This window comes from Falco punctatus (assembly GCF_963210335.1).
Source record: "Falco punctatus genome assembly, chromosome: 3".
NCBI lineage: Eukaryota > Metazoa > Chordata > Aves > Falconiformes > Falconidae > Falco > Falco punctatus.
Window position 1 is genome coordinate 30,303,672 of NC_137582.1, and position 25,610 is coordinate 30,329,281.

General features: G+C 38.2%; 1 protein-coding gene across 3 annotated transcripts in view; it reads right to left on the reverse strand.

Annotated features, from left to right (window-relative positions):
• Positions 1–25,610, reverse strand: part of CPQ (carboxypeptidase Q) — a 179,675-nt gene that overhangs the window by 93,419 nt on the left and 60,646 nt on the right. For all 3 annotated transcript variants that reach the window (XM_080378496.1, XM_080378495.1, XM_080378494.1), the window contains one exon: positions 18,770–18,977. In XM_080378496.1, the coding sequence (XP_080234622.1) occupies positions 18,770–18,977 (208 nt within the window). The remainder of the gene's footprint in view (positions 1–18,769; positions 18,978–25,610) is intronic.

The window sequence follows — 25,610 nt, forward strand, 5'->3', positions numbered from 1 at the left end:
CAGCTGCAGCTGGTGTAGCTTAGGAACCAACAGAACAGTTGAGGTCGCAGATGTGGTCACCACCAACATTCAGTGTGATGGAACATTTACACAGTACTGGTTAAAATACAACTAACTTCTATCCCCTTTAATAAGACTGAAAGTTGCCCAAGTTAACAGGACCACTTTCAGAAAAAATCCTTTCTCCCAGAGAGTCTGAGTGCCTGACCCAACACATGCAAAGCAGTTTTGGTTCCCACATTTTGATTTTAAAGTAGCAATGGGTGCTAAGGCTTTTTATTATTAACTCCTGCAACACACTAGTTTGATTGAACCTTTCGTAAGTTCATAATCAAAAATTAATTACTTTTGTAGCTCAGCAATGATAATTATGAACTAATAACATTGACTATTTCAGCACAATTTTTAACATATTTCAACAATGTTGAAAGTAACAGTTCATTCCTACTCTCCTTCCTTAAGTCTCCTAAGTAGTTTTACAAGCACAACATGCTGGAAATTCTTTTGGGATGAAAAGTAGTTTCCTCAGTGGTTATTTGTAAGGATATTTGCTAATAATTCTGTAGTCCAAAGTTATATTCCATCACAGTTTCTTTCAAATGCTCAGAAAACTGAAAAACAAAAGAAAGTGCATTTTTTCCCTAAAATCATTCTGCTTTGGCCACTTCATATCATGGCATCTGCATTTCTGTCACTTTGTTTTTAATTCTTTATAAACAATTTATAGAAGCGGAGCTGTTTCCATGATCAGATTTTTAGATATAGGTACAATCTTTTGCCCTCTGTTTAAAGCCCTATGTTATACAAACTGCAATCTTCCCACCCAGTTTTTAAAGCATGATTGTTGTCCATTATAAGATATAACAGAAAGAAGCCAGGACCATTCAGATGATAAAGTTCCTGCACTGAGGACAGAATGAAAGCTACACCAGATTCTTCTGCCTGTTTTTTGCTTATAAAAATATCACACTTAATTAAGGGGCGCTTTTAAATTTTCTGACCAAGCATAATATTGGCAAAAACAAACCAGGCACCAGTCAAAACAAAGCCTTTGATTTACTCCTCTGATGACTCTAACTGGTTGAGTGTAATTCATTCTTGAAAGAATTCTGCCCCCAAATCCCACACTGTGAGTGGCTTTCAGCCCCATGAACAAAGTGAAGCGGTCTCTGGTTTTCACAGGGAGGCTCAGTGATGTGGAGAACTTTGGCAGGGCTACAAAGGCTCAGCAGAATGGAGGCAGTCTAAACAGATACGGCTGTTTGGTTTCTCTGCCGGAACTGCTGAATGCAGAAGTAAACCGTATGAACTGTTTGCTCACTTGAAGTATCAGAAAAACTACAGTTTACAATTAAGTCCGCTTTCTACTGACAAAAATGTGCAATAAAACCCCTTCAACAGGCATGTATATATATTAAGTATTCTGTACATACAAAAGAACTTAAGCTGAGATTGCTAAAAGCTTAGAGGAAATGTGATCAGCACAAAGGAGACAAACCAAGTCAAGAAATTAAAACACAGAATGTCTCTGGTTGTTCTGCCTGGAAAATACAGGCAGAAGGACCATTCTAGATTAGACGCTTACTAGGAATCTTGAAACACTTGACCTATATCTTTTCACTGAAACTTTGCACTTTATTTCAGGGAGGAAAAACAAATAAGGATCAAAAGACTCTTCAAATAAAACCAGTCTGATGCTCCAGGTATAAAACTGTCTGTCATGAAGTAAGCTAACTGCTGCTTCCTGAGCATCTGCCTCAGTTTTCCCAGCTTCATGGAGACACTGCCAGCACTGTGAACTAAAACTGGAGCAGACTGGGTAAAACTACACTGGTGCAACTGTGTCGTGATGCCTTTCCACTTGGTCTCATTCCCCTCACTGGTCAGCTTCACAGAGCACAGGTTTAACTTCACTGAGCTGATCCTGCAGCCTTGCTATCACAGCATGGCAGGATGGGTAAGAGCTTACTAAGGCGATTCCAGTACTAAAACTGCATTGAAAATGAAAGGGGATGCAATTCTCCAGCACAATCACTTGTGGCATCTTGATAAATCTAGTGCTCCACAATATTCTAATTCGGTATGATATCCCAAGCCTCCCCCTCCTAAGCCACAGTAACATGATTTTAATCCATAAAAAAAGGTACATTAGCTTGTCAAATACCAAAAGCACCATTCAAAATATTTAATTTCACTGTAAAAACCTCTTATTGTTGTTGCATGAATTTTCTAGTAATTCAGTTACAGCTAAAGTGATTCGCTCCAATTTACTAAACCAGTAATTTATTAATCATTCTGTCTAGCCTAGTAACTGCTGCACAAAATGCTCTAAACAAAAGTCACAAACTCTTTTTTCCTTTGAGCAAGTTTCCCTGGATACACAGCAATCCATTACAGCATACAGAAATTAGCTAGTGAAAGGATTATAACAATTTCCTTTATCTTTAGAAGAGTTCCTGAGTGTAGCATCACTGGGAACTTCTTTAACATACACTTTCAAACGAGATGGTAAATCATCTACCTTCAATTGCAGTATTTTTCATTCTTAAAAGACACAGCAAAAACCTGAAAACAGTGTGACTGGTTTCAAAAGAATTCTCTATACAGTTAAATACTGAGAGTATGTTCATTGAACATAGAATAATGCAGAAAACACACTGCATGGGTTACCAATGTCAGAGGCAAGGGAGAAAAAATATACCCCAACAAACAACAAGTGAATCTGTCGGATTTAGTCACTGCACCTTGTCCTCCACACAGCCCCTTGCGTAAATAGCTTTAGAAGCCTTAATCAAAACCGAATTTTCACATATTATTTTGGTTATTAGAAATAATTTAAATAAAAATCTCTACTAAGAAACTCAGTGGATTAGAATTTCAAGAAAAAGTGAGTTGCTCTTAAGTTATTGTTTCATATATGTCCTCTGGTCCATTCCCAGCTCTGACAACATTCACTGAATATCTTCCTGGTTAGATCACCAAGAACAATATAACTCAATACCCAAATATGTCAGATATATATTATTTGTGCGCCATCACACCCAGAAGCAAAGCATCTTATGCAGCAAAAATTTATCCCAAAGTTTTCCTACTGTTCTTGGAATAAGCAGGTTTAAGTGAGCAAAAATATTCCTAATTCAGTGCAGAACATGTATTTCCAGACTAAGATTATTCTCAAAAGTATGCAAGACAGGCTGTGCAACACAAAACTTTCAGCAACCAAAAGAGGACTCAGCACATACCACTTCTGTTTTTTGTTAATAATAATAAATTTAGAATACATTTTCCTTGGTACATCAGAACCCCCTCATTGTTGAACCAACGCATTCCCATGAATGTAAAAATAGAAATCTCTTCCTCCTAACCCTCTTCCTGAGACTGTAAGTAAAGAAAAAAACCACATTCACTCAGAAACACGCTTGGTTGGGAAAAAGAAGATGCAAGCAGAAGGGAAAGTTAAAATTCTAATAAATGGATATGAAGTCTGATTTTTTTCCTTGAGAAAATCCACTTCATCATCTATATTCATTTCCCCTGGTAGTTGTCTCCTACCTGTCCACAGTCTGACAGACTAACTGTAGAGATTTTGAAGACTACATTTTAAAATGGACAGTGGAGTCATGTAGAGCATTAAAATTAAGGTGCTATAACATCAGATCTTGATTTTGCATTCAGCAGAAAACTACTGCAGTCAGCAGAACACTGGGATAGGATCTCAGCACATAGGCTGCTCCTATTTGGTATTCGCTGAGTCTTTGAAAAGCTGGTTAATTTCCAGCAAATGAAAGAAAGAAAAGGAAGAAGAAGAAGAAGAAAAAAAAAAAAGATAACACTCATCATGAGTCATGGATCTGGCCTACTGCATCTTTTGGCAAACTAAGCTTAAGCCAGTGTTTATTAGCATCGTTAATATTTGGGCATCCACAAGGACTATGAAATCCAAGAGAATCCCCAGGCAAAATAATGATGTCATCCAAGAGCAGAACTTAAGAACACTTGGACTGGGACCTTGGGTTTCTTTTACTTGATGGTTCCCTTGAGCGAACCCTCGCAGGGACAGCTGCTCTGGGCTGTATACCACCATGGACACACATTTGCCTGCATGGGGAAATACAAATGCCAGACTACTCCCCAGTGATTTTTAGTCCCAAGTGCTTGATCAGTCCAGATGCTAGAGCCAGGAAGAAGACAACGTCTCCTCAATGCTTCTGCGGCCCAGATACAAACAGTAAGCTTCAGCCAGGTGCCATTTTCCTGCTTCTTATCCTGAGTTCACCTACCAGTTCACTCCCCAGCTAGCCCCACTTAGGGGGAGGCCCTAAATTTTAGGTACAGATTTTCATGGGATTGGTGCCCCTCAATCAAGTGAACCCCCTACTCCCAAAGCCTGATCTTTCCCTGCTGTTTAAGACAAAGTAAGGGACTAAAATCTAACACTACATCCATCCTTAGCCATTTTTTTAAAAACTAGAGAGTTAAAAGAAATTTTTATTCATAGCTGTAGTATTAGAGTAGCCCTGACTATCAATCTCTGTAACGAGTACGTGTTAAACACCCACTGGTAGTGTATCATTCTGCAGGATGAGGATCTGTCATATACTGTTTGTCCTTTAACCTATTCCAAGGGGAGAAAAACATGTATTGGAATGTCTTCTAAAAAGTTCTATTTATTTTTGCTGGAGGAATAGTGCTTGCAGATGTACATGCTGCTGTATTTCTATGGCAGAGAAAAGTGAGGTCAAAGGAAGCTGCCTCTCTCTGGAACAGAAGGTCAGTAAAAACACGTATTCCTTGAGGAATTTAATTCTACAGGCTTGGACCAACTTTGAGAAGTAGCATCTCCTCAAACAGTTTTGTTAGAATATGGCCCGTCATACAAGAGGAGCATACCTACCGAGTGTACGGTTTTTATCCTGTCTTTAGATAGCACAGGCCCATAAAACTGAAGGGTAGAGAAGGATGTCTTTTTGTCTTTCCCACCAGAGCTCCCCCATGTCAAGTTCACCTTCATCTAGCTGCTCTTCATTCATGAACTGATTTATCTAAGCACACGATCAATATGATCTTGGTCCTATTACTACAGAAATTTAATGTGAGGAAGAAAGAATATGTTGACTTGTCTCATCCACCCTGGTGCTTGAGTCCATCCCACACAGTTCATCCCACAATTCTCTGAGGTTGTTGAAAAGCAGGAAGAGAGAACTGAATGACAGAAGTTTCATCACCACGCATGGGGACTGTTTCAGGAAGGACTCGAAGCATTTTAGCAGGTAACTCGGGAAACCATGAATGTTGTCTCTCTTTTAACCATTAACATTGCAACACACGTGGCTCATCATCTGGTCTGAACACCAACCATGCCAGTTCTAGAAAGTTAAATTCTGTCAGACAAGCTTATAGTAGCCTTTGAGTAGTCCCTCTGTAGTTTGGCTTGGGAGTGAGAGGTTCAGGACAGAGCAGCAGCAGTCACATTCAGGTTTTTTGGAGTTGCTATAACGCATAAATACCTGAAGGAGAATCTACTCTCTAAATACTTCTCTTTCCCATTTCCTTTCAACACATAAATCAGAAACGAGATAACCATAATGGGTAGAGAGGGAAACACTCTGTAGGTCACCTTGAACCCTGAGAGAAGTTCCCTCAAATCTGTAGCTCAAATACACATGCCTCATATAGCTAGCACTGCACAGATTACATCAAGTGGTCAGCTAAGGAGGAAAAATCTCTTTAGAAACAATCAGTGACAAACCCCCACCTTCCACTGCCTTCACTTTTCCCCAGGACTTGTCGTTGCATAGTCAGCATGCCTCAGTCCAAACAAGCAATGCTGGGGTAGGTGTGCTCACCACACATGCAGGCACTCAACAGGGGAACAGCAGAGCAGGTGCACAGTTAAAGCATCACAAAAATAAATAAGGTTGACAGCAAGAAACAGAATGGGTATTTCAATACAGCTCTTCATCCAAAAACATGTTCCTGGCCCACAAAATGACAGCCTGTTCGTGGCTGAGCCAAAGAGCCACAGGGGCCACAGTCTTAAGACCTGCAAAGTACTTCCTTCCTCTTCCCAAAACTTCAGCCTGCCCACCAGCTGACTCCTTTTGTCAACCACCAAAAAGGTTTCCATCGTTTGGTACTCTGCAGGCCACAGTGCAAGATTTTAGCTGTAGCACACAGCTAAACAATTCTTTCTGCACTTAATTTCAAACAAATGGGAGAAGGAGGAAAGACTATCCACACCACTTCAAAAAGGGACTGAAGTAAACCAGATGGTGTGGATTACGTCTGGGGGAAGGTTGCTCGTTTATGATGGTAGGATGTGAGGGGAAGGGAGCTAGAAATTTGGCATCCTCACCAATGCAAACTTAGCACTGCAGTTCATTACCTGTAGTGGGGGTAGTGTTCCAGTGGTGAAGGACACAAAGACTGAAACAGAAGGTCACATCATGGTATCTTGAATTCACATTTGCTTTGTTTCTATAAATCCCTGATAGGTAGGTTATCTACAGAGTGTTTTTATTCATCACAATTAAATATTTTTGTGCCGTTTATTATGCTTGTGAAAAAGTGATGCAGAATTATTTCATTCCTTTGCTCACAGTATGAGTCCTTTTGCTATGCTACCATTTTTCCTTAATTTTTATTCTTTTCAAAAAGACTAAAACAAAGAGTGTAAAAAACTGGGAGAAAAGGCTAGTTAATTTCAGATCCCTTTTCCAAGGTTCAAAGATGACTGTGATAAACATTTTAGATTTATCACTTCTTAAAATATTGATCTTATGTACTGATACACACATCTAACTAATTCCAATTTCACCTGCAGAACAAAATCATTAAAGATGCATGTTTGTTAAACCCATACTAGACAATCATTTTATTTTCTTCTAGAGGCAAAGGTTTGACTAATCCTGAGATACTGCAGAGAAAATGGAGAGCGCCCTAAAAAAAAAAAAAGGAAGTTCTTCACAGTAGCGTTCTAGAAAACCTTAGATAAACTGAGGTTTCTTAATTACTAATTCAGTAGGTCAGCTTTAGAGCAATTGCACCGCATTATGGTAATTGTTTCAGATAAATAATTTTTGTGGATTATCTTCTGGTAGAGTTTACAACTGCAGCCAGTTCACCACAGAAGAGGGAGACAAAGATGTCTCTTATTCTACGCCACAAGAGATAAAGAGATGGATGCTTTGAGTTATACGATGGGTAAGACACACTACCTACTGTCACTACACCCACATCCCAGGTCAGTGTTGCATCCATACAGCAACCCGCTGTATTTATTCAACACAATGCAGATAATCCCTTGATCTCTAGTTCTGCTTCGTTCAACACCCCAGTTTTAAATTGGTATTAGCAATTATCATCCACATCACAATTAAATAGGTTGTTTCAGATAATGGAAAAGAAAAAAAATATCAGTTCTCTGTTTCAAAGATTCAACAAGAGATTTCTAAGTGCTCAAAGAAGAAAAATTAAATTATTGCAAATATGCTAGTATCATTTTGCACCACCCTGACAGAAGAAATTCTTATCTATTCCTAAAATGTACACACTTAAATTAAAATGCAATTATAGGCAAAGAAGATTCTTTCAAACCACTTAAACTGTATTTACAGCAATTTAAACAATTTCAATGCCACTAGATTTAAACAACTAAAAGCTAGCTTGCTTTCTTCAACTTCCTAGTGGCTTTAAAAGATCATCTTAATTAAATGCATTAAGTGATCCTCAGTTAAGCAGGGAAAGGTTTGTTTGGAATTTTTTTTTTTTGTTTTTCCTTTAAATATACACAGCTTTTCCCAATTACGGAAATAAATGTCTCCTATTAGAAAACAAAAATGAAATTTCCTTGTGTTTCCAACACAAACCTGGATTCCTCTATCCTTTAACAAAACTGAATTTAGCAGCAAGTGATTTAATTTGACCGACATGCAAATTATGTATTTTCCCATCTGTATATTATTGGCTGGATCTTAATTAGCTAATATTCATGCTTTGTGATATTGCAGAATCCTGTGCTGAAAGGTCACTAAAAGAGCTTTAAATGGGCTACATAGATAATTAGAAAAACAAAGCCGTCTCTTTAGTGCAGAGGCTTTTGAAACAAACTGCAGCAATTACAGCATGCTGAATGATGGAATGCTCTCTCAGGAGCCTGAGCTTTTTGCACTCATGAAAGATTGTCTAGATGCCTCCATTCATCTCTGTACAAACACGTTCTTCAAGTGTGACCCTTCAACCCCCCAACTTGTGGATCTGTCTAAAACACGCTTGCTCACCAGGCACTACAGTTCTTCCAAGGAAAAGCTGGATGTCATCTCATTACTTTTATGCCACAATTTGTACCACACCTGCTAATTCCTAAGTACTTCACAACTGTTCTCAGCAGTTACAGCAAGGACCCTGTTAGGAGCCACCCTGCCAGGGGCACACTGTACATTCAATTTCTGCTTCCTAAAGAAAAGCAGATCACATTTCAACCTGATGAGTATTAATGATTCCTATGAATTTGCCAAGATTATTCTGAACCACTCTCTCATCCAGAGTATTTAGTACTTTATCTTTGTGACCCTGCCAACACTTGGAATCACATTCTTTATGCCTTCACCCTGGTCCAGTCACCACCAGATTCAGAAGGTCAAATTGAAGTGCGACTGTGAACATCCTCCAAGGAGTTCTTAATTCACAGAAACCCTGTTACATATAAATGAAAATGGAAGTAATTTGAGTATTAACCATTGCTGACTTTGTACAATGAATAATCTCAAGCATTCTGAAAAGCTTGCTGTGTATTTTGCAGGGGAAGTGAGGGCTGTTGCATTGATCTCTAGCAGGAAATTGTGTTTTTCATATAATCTAGAATATTATCCTTACTAATTTTGTTGAAATTTAATCAGCCTATCAAAGCTAGCTTATTTATATTTCTTTATACTTAGCTTTATCTCTTCCCTGAAACTCAGCATTTAAATTTGTCTAGGCAATTTTAATTTAAACTACCAAATCAATGAAAAAGTAAATGCACCATACTTAGTGGGTAAGGGTGCAATCCAATTATTTTGTCAAACTTATTTTAAGGTTGGAAACTTTAATGAATGAGAAAAAAATTGTCAGACTTGGGCTTGCTATAAATAGTCTTATTAACTATAGCCTATTTATATGCACAGCTGCAGTCTTCCAGAAAGACTTGCAGAACGTGTTAAGAGACAGTCAAATACAGTATCATCTGAACATTAATTCCAGCTAAGTGAACAGATCCCTGGAGCACTTTAGCATATAAACTGAGGTCAGTGGACCTCAGGCAGAAGTGGAGAACATAAATCCAAGACTTCAGGTTTACAATGCCAAGAAACAAAATCGTACAAGCAGAACAGACCACAAGCTGTAGTATCTGCTTTAAGATAAGACAGAGAGGAACGTATTTGTCAACAGTTCAAGATCGTTTTTCATTTCCTTCACAAAGAATCACGTAACCTTAGGTCCTCTTCCTGATCATTTGAAAGGGGAAAGAAGAGGATGGAGGACATCACGTTTTAGAGCTCAGTAATCACTCTCCTGGCAAGAAGCTGGATGACAGACATTTCCCATGTGGAATGGCAGAATATGCTCTTACTCTGCTGAGCAGCACGCCACAGAAGGTGGTGTCCTAAAACTATCATATGTATATATCTATATATATATATAGCTTACAGCAACAAATTCCATTACAGTGAAGGAATATTATTTCATTAAATATCTTCTCCCACAAGCAGCACGTTAAACTTGGCACACGGAGATGAGAAAAATATTTGTCCAGTTGACATCACTGAAAGCAGAAACTAAGCACAATGATCATTTGGACCAAGCACACAATTAAAAAATAAAGCCCAGAATTTTAAGCGATACAGAAGTACTGAGCCAGCATTAATATCCTTCTCTGCTGAGTTGAAATATTTAAAATACAAGGAAAATCCTACTTCTATTTGCTTATATGCACTCTAGGAAAAAACAGTGAATTGGTACAATTTCCAAATGTTTCATCTTACATCATGATATTACTCCATTCAACCTCTATATGATAATGTATGTATGATTAGATGAACATAGGAGTTTTTTTCTGAGTAACTTACACCAGCACATTGTACACCGTTCTTGAGACTAATATTTCACAATGATGGCTGTAAATTCAAACACTGTGAGAGAAATCAGATGTCGAGGGACTATGTAACTACCAGAAAAATATGTATTTTAGTTTATTTTTGTTCAGATCTGTAAACTAATCTATGGAATAAATGACAGAACAAAAACTAGTGGGGAAAGGAAATGCAGACTTTGAGGAACATACTTTTCAGCATGTATAACAAAGCAAAACTACAGAACCTGTAGAACAAAATAAATTTTCTGTTAAAGACTCTGTAACATGGGTTTTTTTCTTTGCAACCTCAATAAAGAAGAAACTGGATCTCAGTCCTAAACACATAAATCAGTTGACTTTTTGAACAAGTACTACTGAACACAGTCAACCAGATGAATCAGGAGTTTGTCCAAAATTTCCATTTACCTGTTAGAATAAATCAGAATTGTATTTGTGCAAAATGAAATTCTAGATACATCGTGGTATACCATTGGTATAAGTACTGACAATATTTGAGAAACTCCATGAACAAAACTCGTTCTTTGATTTAATCAAGATTTAACAAGTTCTTTAGCATTTTATTAACAATTATTTTGGACAAATTTTACTGCTATAATGTGCTTTACAGAGTATTTTGCTTTGCCAAACTAGAATAAATATTTTTGCATCATTGTGACTACATTTGCAAAAAAGCTACAAAGGCAAAGTGCAAGATCTTTACGGTCTCAGAAGCCTAGGGGACTCCTAGGCTGATGAAACTGTATAAAAAACCTACATAACAATGGTATTAAAAAAAAAAGAACTAATTATATTGACGTTCTGAAGCATGTGCTAACAAAGAAAACCAAGCTATTGTGACAAATTCTCTTAAATATCATGCCAACTGTGGTCAGCCTACCGTTTTTACCATCTCTCCCCACTCCTTGCTCTCATAAAGCAGCAACGCAATGCGTGAAACCCTAACAAGTGTACCCACAATTCTGCAGCTGGTTCATTGTTTCTCAAGAATACTGTGTCTCTGCCCACTCAAACTATGAACTCCGCCAGATATTCTGCTACCTCCTTGAGTAACCATCTCTCACAGCTGCTGCAACTGCACCTTTCCTAGAATAACATCTTGTCAGTATCTTAGTAGGACTGAGTAGAGACCAAGTTCTTTCCCCCTTTCACCTCAGCCCCAACCTGACCATTTTATATTTCGCTGCTTTTAAGATTTTCCGGCCACTCCACTAGCAATGTTAGCTCAATCCACCATCTAAAATCTCAGTCAGATCTTCCTCCACATTAGTCCTGTGTGTGAGAACCTCTGAATGTGTATCAAACAGCCCTCTACATCCAACACACACGCTCTCAGACATGCAGTTTTCCATTAGCTTTGCATGGAAAAAAGGTATTTTTTCAGCACTCCAATCATCGTTAGGCAACAACTATCTTGGTAGTCCTCCTTGTGTTGTACATGTTTAAGCATACAGTCTGCACCTAACAAATACAAACATACTACTACAGCTATTTGACTACTTCTGCAGTGAATAAACTAATCCTTGAATTTGTTTTCAATTTGTTTTTAAAACTAATCCTTGAATGCTTGGCACTAGTGTTTCTGGCACCTACTTATTCATAATGAAAAGTATGATATGGTTTCTTTCCTCCTTCCTCCTCAATATTGTGGGTTTTTACTTCATGCCTCAGGCAACTATCACATCTGCCAAACTCAGGACTACCCTTCAGACACTCTGGTGTATCAGAGTGCAAGAAAGGTGCAGTGTAATTTTAGAAGATAACTTTTTCAATATGGAGAAAAAAAGCTTTCACAACCATTCTGTAAATCCTATGTGTATTTGTAAATTATTACTGAAATAAAATCCCACAGTAATTCTTTAAACTGCTCCGTGGGAGTAGAGACAAAGGAATGGGTGGGAGGAAAAAATATTACAGTGTATCTGCTTATACTCACATCATCAAAAGGACTACAAAACTGCATGCTTAGATAAATTTGCTCGCCAACAGCACAAGCACCCTAAATGTTACTTTTTCCATTTCTAGTCTCACAATTTAGTTGGTTGCAGTTTAGGAAGTAGAGGATTTAAAACCCAACTGAACGCTCTGAAGACTAGAGCACAGAGAAAAGGTCTAGCAAGTAGCTTTGGGCAGATACCAGCCTGGATTCCAAAACAGATAGGAGCTGGGGTGGGCAGCCAGCTGTTGTGTATGTGGCAATATCTATGCCCAAGCTCAGGCGGAAGGCAGAATGCACGCTGCCGGAGTTTACATCAGGAGAATCCAAACGGAACATGTATAAAAGGGTGACAGCAGCATTCAATTCCTCCAGACTCCGCTTGACTCTAGTGAGGAAGGCCACTTAGATGTCCTCAACCCTTGTCACTGTCACCCTGGTGCTGCTGTAACACAGGATATCACCAGTTGCATGCCAGAACACTCTAAGAAGAGTCCTGCTCCCTGTGGAGACCAGGCGTTGATGGCAACTAAAGCTAATACATCTTTCCTTCATGTGGCAATAGCTCCCATGCAGTGACAGCTACTGTGCCTCAGCTGGCAAGAGGAGATCCCTTTCAAATAGCTGCTGACTGTGCTGACCCAGTGGAGCACATCCCTTGGCTCTGCTCTGGCATCACCAAGCTGAGACACACACCAATTTCAGGAGACTCCAAGACCAGCAGAGACTGCTACCACCCCGGCCCTCTCCCTCACTCTCAGCTGCCCATTTTTATATATGATCTAGCCATTTTGAAAATATCTGAACATTGCAAAGGTCACATTACACTGGTGAACCTGACCTGGTGCCTTCCAGCAACACTGTATCAGGAAAATAATTTTTTAAAACATCTAAGTTATTTTTAATCTTTCTTCCACTTATATACATTCACTTGTTCCACCAATATTTCAGACATATATTTTAAGTACTACAATGATTTTTAACTGTTGCCCCTTAACCACATCAACCACATATATACAAATTACTTTTAAGATGTATTTGTTGCATACCCAGATACTAAGGTTTCCAAAATACATGCCTACTTTAGGCTGCATTGGTCATTCAGAGTCAGAAGGCAAACTACTGCCAAGTTCTCCCTAGCACAACTAAATGCTTTCAGTCAACTTTTGGGTTTTAAATGGGAAATTCAAGATTTGGGAGGTTTGCCAAGCCTTACACCGCAAATTTAGCATGCACTTTAGTCTTAAAATTTGGTAGGCTTTCTGGCAGTTAAAAAACAAAAAGGTCAAGTTACAAAGAAAAAAATTCCTCCATATCAGTTTCACATTAATTTGTTTTCGTCATGACAAGACCTCTGTTTAAGAACAAATGATGGCAATATTGCCACTCCCACAAGACACATAAAAAACAAACCCCCAAATTAATAGTGCAAAGTCCCGTTACTAATAAAACACATGTTTTTTTCAGCAAGTATCAATACAAAACCTTCAAAGAAAATACATTTCCTAACAACGCCAATGTTTCTAATTCACCCTTTCTCTTGTTTCTTTTTCACCATTTCTCTTTCTTCCTCTTCTTTCCCATCAGTTCACTACCACGAAGTAACAGGCTGGCACCCTCGAAACCCAATCTCTATAACAATCTCTTAAATTCTAGCAGTGACAGGCATCATCTTACAGTCACAGAAGAGAGGCTCACAGAAGTGCACTTTACAACATTTTGGAATGAATAGCAAAACAATCCACATGGAGAAAATGTGATAATGGAGCCATAACGTGATGGCACCAGGCTCTTAAAACATTTCTACTCAAAGCTCTATTGTATGCACGATAAAGTTTGAACATAGGGATATCTGGAAGCCACATCAAAGGGCTAATGGATAGACATTTTGTTAACATATGTAGAACTGATGCCAGGCCATAAAACAACATTATACCGAGTATTACACATCTTCAGAGAAGTCTTTCTTTTTTTCTTTTTTTTTTCCTCCCCTGGGGCTGGGGGTCTTTTTTTTGTCTACAAATTATTTCTTCCCTTATGTGCATGAATGTCTAACAGGCTCAGAAGCCTGGACAATTTTCATGTTCTCTTGTTCCCTGGAGCTTTGCCCAGTACCACAAATTCCAAGACAGGGCCAATTTTTGAAATAAGGAAAGGAAAAAGAATGAAAAAGTAAATAAGCTGCTATTTCCTTTGTAGAACAGGTTCTGTTACATCAATCACAAACTGGTAAAGAACATCACAATCTATTACCTTAGCATCTCTGTCACTCTTAGGTCATCCCTAGGACTGCTACTTTCAAAGTGCTGCCCAAACCTGGCTCAGAGCTACAGTAAATTCTTCAATGATTTGTTATGCCTGTGGTGTTCAAAATAGAGTAACTTTTCTAACGGTACATTTTGCAGATATGGCACTCCATTAAAACAGGAGGCAAAAAAGCTGTGTTGAGTGAATTCCTGGAACAGCTCTTCAGGATTCCAAAAAAGCCACTTATGAGCTTCTCTGTTTCTTCTCTACAGTATTTATGCTAGATCACAGAATAATGAGCAACCATTAAATGTATGTACTTTGTAGGGCACTTAGAAAACAGTTTTCCCATCACTTAGTAACTCTAAGATAAGTGGAACAGCACTGCACACCAAGAAATGCACAGTATGGCAAAACACTGCAAGTCAGGCTTATAGAAGGGTTATATCTTTATCCACTTTGATACCTTTCCAGTTAATCAAGTATTTTGTGGTTCCATGTTTGGCATATTAGGTACACTGAAGCCAGACTAACAACAAACAGCTGTTATTTATAGCATTTCCCCAGAGATGGGAACGGTTGCTTCTGCACTTTAAGACCAATCATGTTACATCTGTATTAAAATGAGAGGATAAACACGTTTTTACTGCCAGCTCTGCCTAAATTTCAAATAAAACCCACGAGTTAACTTGTGAATTACTCAGTCAACCAATCTCCAGCACCAGCTTACACAGTTTAAATAAAGCATCTCACCAACACACAATACAGAACAAAAGGATGTTAACAGCATGGTCCCAGGTTCAACAGTGTGCTTCAAAAACTCCTCCACGATAAAAGTCAGGAATGGCCTGCAGATGTCTCTAACCTGCAATAACCTAGACTTCAGCAGGCTCTGCTGCCATACCTTCCTCATTTCACAAACTCTTTGGCTCAACTGTCAGCAGTCATACACGATTAAATACGTTAAGTTCCACAACCCACAGGTTTTCCACTCTCCCTGCTGTCCTAAGCACTGTGAGAATGGGATCCCAAGCTCAGAGAGGCATCAAGCCATAGCATGTTTGGTCCTGTGCCTCCAATCTGCTTATATGAAGAAAAGCTTGACCTTGAACTCATTATCTTACAGGCACTGGCTCACTCCTTTGGGGATATATGGGTATATAGACCTCAGCAGGCACTGAATGAGGACCTGCGGACTGAGAACAAGGCTGGTGGATGTCTCTGCTCAGATCATGCATGGTCATGCCCGCTCTGACATTAACAAGGGTCCTGTCTGGGGAGAGCAGCCTTTCACTAACTTAGAAGGGATAATACAAAGATAAACAGAACAGAAACACCGGTGAGACACTGAACTTTACTGACAGCGTGACTAAACCCATTTCCTTTTCTGTTCAGATGCTTCCTACACCACCGGAAAATTTGGTAGTGCAAAGCTTAAACTTACAGTAGGTTTCAAAGTCCATTTTTCTTAATTGGAGCAATTGATACTAAAGCATTTGCTTACTGCTGCTGGCTGGTCAAACAGAAAGGATAAAGCAGAGGAGAAATCTGAAGTATCAGGGGTTAACTTTTCAAAAGTACCTGTGTGCCTTGGGTGCAAAGCTGCGGCAAAAAGCAACAAGACTGCTGCACCCATGCCATATCATCGCTTCTGAAGATGAAAGCATCCCTGAGAGCTCAATGCTTCACAAAGCAGTAATTGCATTTCTTTTACTGCTTTAAGTTATTCAGAAATGTAAATGTGTTGAAGTTAAGCATAGGTGCCTAAGCAAAGGTTTGCACATTTGACAATTCTGAGGATCAATTCTGATGATATATCAAACATTTCTTGCAACAGCAAAACAAAGCATGTATTACAAGACTTTAAGAACACTAAGTCTAAAATACAGCAAACTTTTAGGAAAATATGTCAGAAGTATGTTAACTACTTTCTTTCAGTTTTCCTTAATATTTTGCTACTTTTTCTTCCCCACCCATTGCTATATGCAAGAATCCACACAAAGCACTTGGGAAAATTACTTAAAAAGGAGGAACTGGACTGGACATGCTACATGATGGTCAATTAAAAAAAATAAAAATGGAAAAGAGGTAAGAAAAAACTGTAAATTGTTTTCTCATAATAATATGCTTTTATATGCACAATAATATATCTCATAATAATATGCTCATAATAATAATGCTTTCAACAGATAAAATTTTCAAACAAATATTTTGGTTCTTGGTGATTATCTTTAATAAACATGCTAAAATCTCACAGGAGGAATTAATGAATTATTTATAAATCAAGCAATATATTAAATTCTGGTCAATATACAGATGAGCATAAACATGCCTAATGTGCAGTTACATCTAAAACTGTATCACTTCTCACCAGACTTCTTTAGTATCCTACAGCGATCCTCATTTTTAATTAAGCTGTGGTTTTTTAAGTAGCAATTTGCTGCAATACCTGTGACCAGTCATGTTTCACAGACTTCAGCTTAATTTCAAACTGTTTTGCTTTAGACCTTTGTAACAGCAATACCACCCGCTGCTGATTTCTCACCCAGAGTTCAGAGATCCAGATTTGCTTTTATTTCAATTCAAAACTTACACTGAAATTTTGGCCCATGGAAATGGCACCTTTCTATTCCCCTGGATTTGTACTGCATTTTGAAACACTTTGGCATAAAAGGTATTGTAAGAGTTTGGGTCGGTCTGCAATGTATTTCATTGCCTAAATAGCTAGCTGGTTCCCATTTTTACCAGAGTAACGCAGTGGAATGAGTGTGGTGAAGCACCCATTAAGGCTTCAAGAGGAACTGAGTACTAAAAAACCTAAACATTCACTTGTTTTATTTTTCTGTTTCTTGGTTACATTTTCAAAGTGTGTCCACTACCACTCTCATTAACATCAGCAGGGGGCTTGTAAATAAGTCTTTACCCAGTGTTTCAAAAAACTGAGCTTCTCAGTGGAAGAAGGGATCCCAATCCATTTCATTACTTAAAGAAACAGAGCAAGACAGCAAAAAGAAAATCAAGTATAGACAAGCACCTTAACACATCTTTGAAGGTTATATTTGGACGCTTCATAACCTCAATTGAAATGTCGATTTTTTATATACCAAACATAATTCAGGAAAGATAGCCTATTGGCTGGTTAGAAGCATGGCTAAAAATTCAGGTGGCAAAATTAAATTAACTGTACCCTAATTAAGAAATTGGGGCATTGTCTTTAACTTGGTAAATAGGTGTTTCATGAAGCCAGACTCATAGGTGTGGGCAATGTAAATGAATCAGCCATGTGGGTAGTTACTTTTACTTTTTCCCTGCTCAGCGATCAAGCTTCTGAAACCATACATTCGTTCTAACACTGAGGATCAACAGACATCACAAGCCAGCCCTACAGAACTACCACCTCACAAAAGATGAAATCTTTTAAGAGCTATGCCTCATTTAAAGGACAGAGATAGTCATTCTTATTTTCCACTGAAGTTAGAAAACTACAACGTTTGGAAAAGAATCATGGCTGAGCAGATGTACTCTAGCAGCAATTTCTAGTGCTGCTGTAATTGAGGTTGCATGAGCATTTTGACAATAAACCATACTGCCAGAAAAATCATTCCGTGTTGTAATCTGACATAGAAGACCTCATACCAAGCACAAACTGTTCAGCACCATGAATTCAGTTTGTATGATTTTTGGCTAAGAGGTTGGAAGAAAAGAGAAAGCAAGAAGAAAATTCTTAAAATGGAAGCCAACAATTTAGGATTAACTAGTGTTCAAACAGAATTTGCAGATACTTTTTAGCACAGATGGTTTCTTTCTCCAAACTAACACACATACAACTCCTGCTAAAGACAGCAATGATTTTCACCAGAAAAAACATCTTCTAAAAGCTAAGCTGACATCCTGCATTCACTTTTTATATTGAGGAAAAACTCAGGCAAACAATTTTATTTCCAGACAGCAGAACCTGGTTTACTTGCCTGATCAAGAAACCACTTGAAGAATATTAGCAGAATAATAAGCAAACCCCAAGCACAAATGATTACGGCAACCTTAACCTACTGCTTGTTATTTAAAACAATAACCATATTCGTTACAGTGCTAGGATTTCACTTCTGCTTACACACAAGCTTTGTGAGCCTATGCAGATGGTACTATTTAAAGTGAGCTTTAAGCCAAGGAAACAAAAAGGAGAAGGTTAAATTGTATACAGTTTAGATTAATTTCCTGTTCTTGGTAATCCTTACAGTTTTCTAAAATATATTCTAGTATGTTAGAACTGAGCCTGGTGGTTTCAAACCTGCTACCTGAAAAAGACCGAAAAGCTGAGATGTCTGAAATGTAGAAGAGTAGGTGAATAAGGGTTACTCGTTTGAGGGATTTCTTAGGAAGGGTTGTTCTTTGGGCTTTTGTTATTCAAAAATATGGGGGGAAAAAAAGTAAGTTTCTTTGTCTATATTCTCACTCACTTGCTCTGGGTACTTGCTTCCAACTATCTCTGCCACAGTGTTAAAGGAAGGAGAGTCTGGATAGGTCTTAGCACCCATCTTCAGGTGCACAACAATCTTAGTGCCCCAGAAAGACATTCGTGACATCATTTCAGCATCTTCCACAGAGATACAAGCAGTGGGAATCCGGGGCACATCACGCTGGTAATTCTGCCACCCAGTATGTGGGCTGTGAAAAGAAAAATAAAAACACAATGTTAACAGCAGCTCCACAAGTTATTATAATTATTACAGAATTATTAAAAAGAACACTTTCTCTAGCATCCCCAGCAGACTCTCAGAAAGAATACAGTAATGATTTTTTAATAAACCTTCTGATAAAAAACATCGAGTGTTTTTACACCAATCAGAATATCTTACTGTTAACATTCTCTATGTCTGGAAAGCTAGTCTGTGTCAGGTCCATTTAGGTCATTGTTCTCAATAGACTCAAGATTTCAACCACTACCTGTAGATGAAAGAACTAAAAAACAAACCACCAACCCCAACAATTGTTACACAAATTACACAAAGAAGAAAAATATGCACCACCAGATGTAAGGCTTCAGTGTCTTCAATTTCCGAATAGCTATGCCTTGTGAAAATAAAAAAAAAGGGGCGGGGGGAAACCCGAAACATAATCACAAAGTTCCTCTGACATTTGCAGTGCAATATGGAGCGACTTCTTTCCTCTCTGAAAGCTTCAGACTGTTTCATGACTACTTAAAGCAATTATTTGCCTTCCAGAGGCTCTTTCTACCACCGCTGTGTGCAGAGCTAACTGGAGTGAGTGACTCCACATCTGATTTAATGGACAAGTTCCTTAGTAAGTCCCTTCAATGTTTTTTTCACATTTGGCCATTATTTACATATTTCTTATTTTCCAGTGCTTCTGTTGAGATCTTAGGATCTGACTTACAGAAGTGCTGAGCATTACAGCTGCAGCTGAAGTCAACAGTTTTAAAGTCACGTTGTATATAAAGCCTGATACGGCAGGAAAAAAAAAAACAAAAACCCACGTGTGGGGAAAGAAGAGAAATCAGGATCTAAATCTATGCTCAACTTCACTGATACTCCCAATATTAAATCATTCTCTGCCTCCATTTCCCACGTGCAAAATGGGAATAAAAATGCTTTTTGTTTCAGACAGGAAAAAAGGGGGATAAAAATACTCTTTGTTTCAAGAGGAGAGACTCAATGGATACTTGAGAACAATTCTGATACCACAATAATGATCAGAAATCAGTTGGTATACAATGCAACATCCTAAATCCTAAAATAAGCTTAGAACTGCACATTGAATATTAGGGTAAAACTGAATAAGCAGATCTCCAGTATTGGCCATCCTCTGCAGTAAATCTGTAAGCTAAAATAATACATTTGCAACCCTTTATTTCAGTCTGCTTTGTAATTCCCATGTTTCAGTCACTACTCAAGAGGTGTTTTCAAAATGCATACAATATTTAGCCATCTGAGGCTTCTTCAATATTCTTCTATGCTATTTGTCTCAGTTACTAAATTCTGACTTTATCAGCGAAATGCCAGTGAATTAAGTTTCCGAAGGAAATCTCTAAAGCTCAATCATATCTTTGCCTACATGCTACCCTATGAGAAACTGTTAAGAGTTGAAGCTTTCAAACCAGATTACAGACATTCTTCACATCAGCTGTTACAAATTTTAATGCTATTTATCCATATAATGATAACAGAATCACAGAATGGTTGCAATTGGCAGGGACCTCTGGAGGTCATCTGGTCCAACCTCCCTGCTCAAACAGGGCCACCCAGAGCCAGCTGCCCAGAACCATGTCCAGTATGTGAAATTCATCACCTATGAGCCTACTTACAGCAGCAGACACATATTGTTATACATTTAAATAAACATTTTTAAAGAAATTGGGGATTTTTAAGTCTTCTGAACTAGGAAAAAGCCACTTAATTCCTGGAGGAGATGTGGTGAGGAAAGAGAAATCCACATTGTAAGGATATAGATTAGGTAAACTGGGAGAGATTAGTCAGTTCTATTTGTTTAGAGGAATAAATCCTTCTCAACAACAACAGGTCATATTGTAATCAATAACATAACCCACAGAGTAGATAAGTATAAACGTTTATTTGAAAAGAAAATACTAAAAATCAGTTACCGTGGTCTTAAGGGAGCTTATTCAGAGTGTAGACAGATCTGTGTACTATGTGGCAATATTTTAGGAAATTATTGTTCACAGTTGTTTATAGTTGAAGATCACACAAATGCCGGTGCCTCTTCTCATCAGCTTTGCAGTTCAGGTGACCCATAGCTCACCTTCAAAATAACAGTTACCCTGGTACTCAGAATCTCTTGTGCCACATAATGCTGAGCAGGATAAACTCACACAGACTTATAAATTCAGATTATTTTTTTTCCTCTTTGCCCTTTGGTAGGGGGGAAGCCCTCCTTGCCCTCACTTCTACACTACGAAAATTTGCTGCATAGGTTTAATATTTCTTGGAGTAAATGGGGATATACCTAGCATGTTAACCAGGAGACTTTCCAAAAATACAAACACTATAAAAAAAAAAATTATATGAGAATTTCATGTATTAGTGTTCAAAAAATCCCCTACATTCAACAACAGAGCAGAAACAGTTCCTGCTCATTTTAAATTAATCTATTCACCTGTGTCTTCTGACAAGATGTCTTAGTACTAATATGCCATGTACACTGAACTGCAGTAATTCAAGTTTTATCACTGATTTCACTCTCCTTGTTATTTCCCAGATGCTCAAGAAAAAAAAAATAAACAACAAACAAACAACTATAACCGTATTTGTTCTTCCAATGTAAGTACCAATTACATTTCTTTCAGATGCTCAATCCCGACGCTCCACCACAACTGTGAATAAACCTTCTGACAACCCACCGAGATGAATGTATGCTTACACACCCTAAATGAATGAACACTTGCAGGTACAAAATTAATCCCAGCTAGCCCAAAAAAATAAACCTTGAATTAACCTGGTAGTCCTGCCTTTTTATGCTCATACTACTATTCTGCCAAGATTATAAAGATAAACCCGACTACCCGAATTAAGACATTTTGGCACAGGCAGGCAGAGCCAGCAACTGTTCAGATGATAAGGGGACCTGAAGGGAATGGATGACTGTCCAAATGATGGCTACAAAAAGGGAAATAGATCCTAAGCATTACCAATATAAAGGCACAAGGCAATACCACAGTACCGTACATTCCCAGTGCTACAAGATGAACTCACATAGAAAACATTAGTGGCAGACACTAAGCGTCCTGAGGTATACCTGATTAAAGTTTACATGCATGCAAAACACACCATGTGTTAAGCATATCTACATAACAGATTGCTTAAGTGTCAGAGTACATAAAAAAAATCCTGTGTAAATGAGCCCCCTTTTAGGCAGAGATAACCAAAAACTGAAAAGGCTGATGACCATATGGCAAGACCTGAGCAAGAATTAACTGAACGAAATGGAAATTACTAGCAGACTCTGTGTGTAACAAATGAAGAGGGAGAGAAGAGTCATGAGTTTGGCTCAAAACAGGGCGAAGAGGATGCAGTTCAGGAGAAAACATTTTGGTACTAGTGGAAAAAGAAGATTTATTTTTTTAACTGAGCCTGAATAAACATGACTTTGTGGTTATCCTTTCTGTAGAAAAAGAGTTTTACTAAAAAATAAATCTGACTTGCATTTACCATTCCCTGCCCCTTGAAAAAGAAAAAATGAAAAGCATCACATAAAACCAACTAGGGATATCATAAAGCAACCCTAGCTCAGAATCAGCATTCAGCTTTGCAACATTGGTACGTACAGGCAAGCAAGGTGCACCTCTGGCATTTCCTACTAACACCTGGGAGAGATGGCAGCTTCTGCTGCTTCGAATCCACACTCTCTGCAAAATATTGTAACCCAGCAAAGCCTGAATTCATCTTTTGAAAACATTAAGGGTAATTAGGCCACTTAATATCTATCACGTCCACACTCCAATACCATAGTCCGGTGTTTAGTAAAGGAGCGAGGGTGGATGGTTCTTTTATTATTTTTTACTTATTAAACAAACTCGCCTATTCTTCTGATGTAAGATCTACTGGATCACAATCTCCATATTTAAACGACTAAAAAACCTGAACAAATCTAGTTAGATTAATCCTTTATAAACCTATTAATGTTAATAAAAAATCATCATCTTTCTCCTGCTCAACAGCTGACAAGATTAAGATAAATGAAGCAGTTGGGTTTTACTTTCGATAAACCCCTAGATTTCACATCTTGGAAAGAATTTAAGAGAAGCATCACAGTGTGATTAACACAGCTGAGGAAAGGCTCCAAAACATAAAAGCATTTTCTCTATTAGAAGTGCATGTCAAATGAGTAGTAAGAAACAGATGTGGCTTCCATCTTACAGAAAAATGTAAAGGAAGGATAAAAAAAAAAAAGTCAAGAAGCAGCTAGTTAGTTTCTCTTCTGAGTAAAATAATCAAATGTGGAGAAACTAAAAGGCATGGACGAAAAGATGTGCTGCTGGTGTCAGGTCAATTCTAACTCTTGTTACTGTGGTAGCTGACCTTGCATGCTTCATTACTTCCTTCCTGGACTACCAATCCTTATCTCCAAGATAAACTAAAATGCTCAAGGACAAACAAACTTGTAAGAACCAGTGCTTCAAGCTAAACTGGATGCTCTGATGGAAAACACATTTCAAATTGAAGCCTCAGGCAAAGATAGCAATCTGCTAAAGGGGGAAGTAAACATGACGTTACAAGAACTCTAACATGACTAAAAGGAAAAAAAAAATCCGAAAATCACTTCATTATGTGAAAGCTTATAAAGATCTTTTTCAACCACAACGTGTATACACACCCCCCTAATGCACAATTCTTTTCAGCAACCTCATAAAGCAACCTAGGGTTGGGAAATGCAAAATGAAGTCTAAGTATCTTTAGTCACTCATACAAACACATCGTGAGACTCTAATTACATACATGACCACCTATTTTATACAGGACCCATGCCATATTCACTGTACCAACAACATGTCGACTAAACATTAATTTCAGGTCAGCTGGTGTGTTATTATTGACTTAAATCATAAAACACATTCTTGAACGGAACCATGATTATATTAATCACTAGCTATACCCACAGCAAGATCACAGCCTTAAATCTTGGTAATAGGCTCACTTCCTCCTCATACTTCAGTTCTGCTTTTTCATTTGCATATTCTACATATCACAGAAAAAACTCTCACACACAAAGCTTTACACTTAGAAGGAATGACGGGCCATCCTGTAGCAAAACAGAAGGGAAACTGTACATCTTGATCATATGCTTTCCTACAGAGAATAGCTACTCAGGAGTACCTCGCTCCTGTATCAGCATGCAAGAGAGCAGCATGGCAAGGGCTGAGCTCCATTCAAGTAAATTCCCTTTTCAAGCACCACAAAGTCCTTACAAAACAAAACTTGTCCTTGTGTGCACTCAGACTGTACGTTCTTTCAAGATCCTCACCATTATCTGGATAGAGAGGCCAAACTGTAACAGAATTAGTCAAAATGTCAAAAGTATTGTTAATCTTCTCAGAAGAATCAGGTCTTTAAAAATAAAATTAAGACTATTCCCCATTTACAACCACTTGGCAAAATATAAAAGAAATAAATTCAGCCTAATTTTGTGTTTCTGTCATCACTTGTCCCACGATTCTCTGGCTTTCTTTGCTTCTTATATTGGCTTTGTAGGATTTGATTTGTTGGTTTACAGTAAGTTGAAATAATAGCAAGACTGCTAAATTTGCAACAAAAATTAAATATGCACAGAAAATTTTAAGAAGCTAAGGAGACAAAATATGATGTGGTACAACTATGGAATCAAATAATATAGCAGTCTGTTACCAAGGATAGAATATTTGGAGTCTAGTTTTACAATCTCTTTCAGATTACTTTGTACCAACCTTTAACTGATGTAGCATCTGCACTAGTGTAATGAAGTGTAAGGGAGACTCCAGAAACTATTTGCCTTACCAAGAAAAACTCCCTTTGAAAAAGAGTACGGCATTACTGTTACCACATGGAGTCCATTTTCATTAACGTTTAGAAAACTGCATCTAATCAGTGCTAGGCACTCATTAAAATTAGGCTTTACCAAACAAGCATAATAGCTTTGACATAATTACATATATGCTAGGCTACAGAATGCAACTAACACGTATATGTTTGTATTTCATTATAATATTCAATACCACATGCACCAAGGGAACTCTATGATAACCACAGAAGTTTTTTAAATATAGTGTAGATTAGATTCAGTTTGTCAAACAAGGAACAGAAAACAACTGTGAATGGTAAAATGATCAAATGAAGCAAGTCCAAAGTATTCCACCCTGGGACTATCCAACTGCTGGGAAAGTAGGAAAGTCTGCACAATCCTTTCCAAACGTCTGTAGGAAATGGAAGCATCAGCTGCTCTTCAAGTGGAAAAGAAACTTTCTGCATCTTAGAGACATGAGGATGACTCTCCAGCAGCTGACTATACCTTAAGGGAACCATTTAAGTCATACACCTGTTTGGCCGCCTCCTGCTCAATACGAACAAACTCCCTCCTCCTGTGTTTACAACCCCACCTTGTGAGAACACAGCTGCCTGCTGCACACTACCGTAGGTATGCTACCAGAGGGCTCCTGGAGGGAACACCAGTGACAATCCTAATTGCCAGCAGCTGCAAGGCTTCTGGCTTCATGGGGTTTCTTTTTATTTTTTGTCGAACTCCTGGCTTCTCAGCCTTGAGCAGAAGCCATATTTATATCTTCAGTGACCC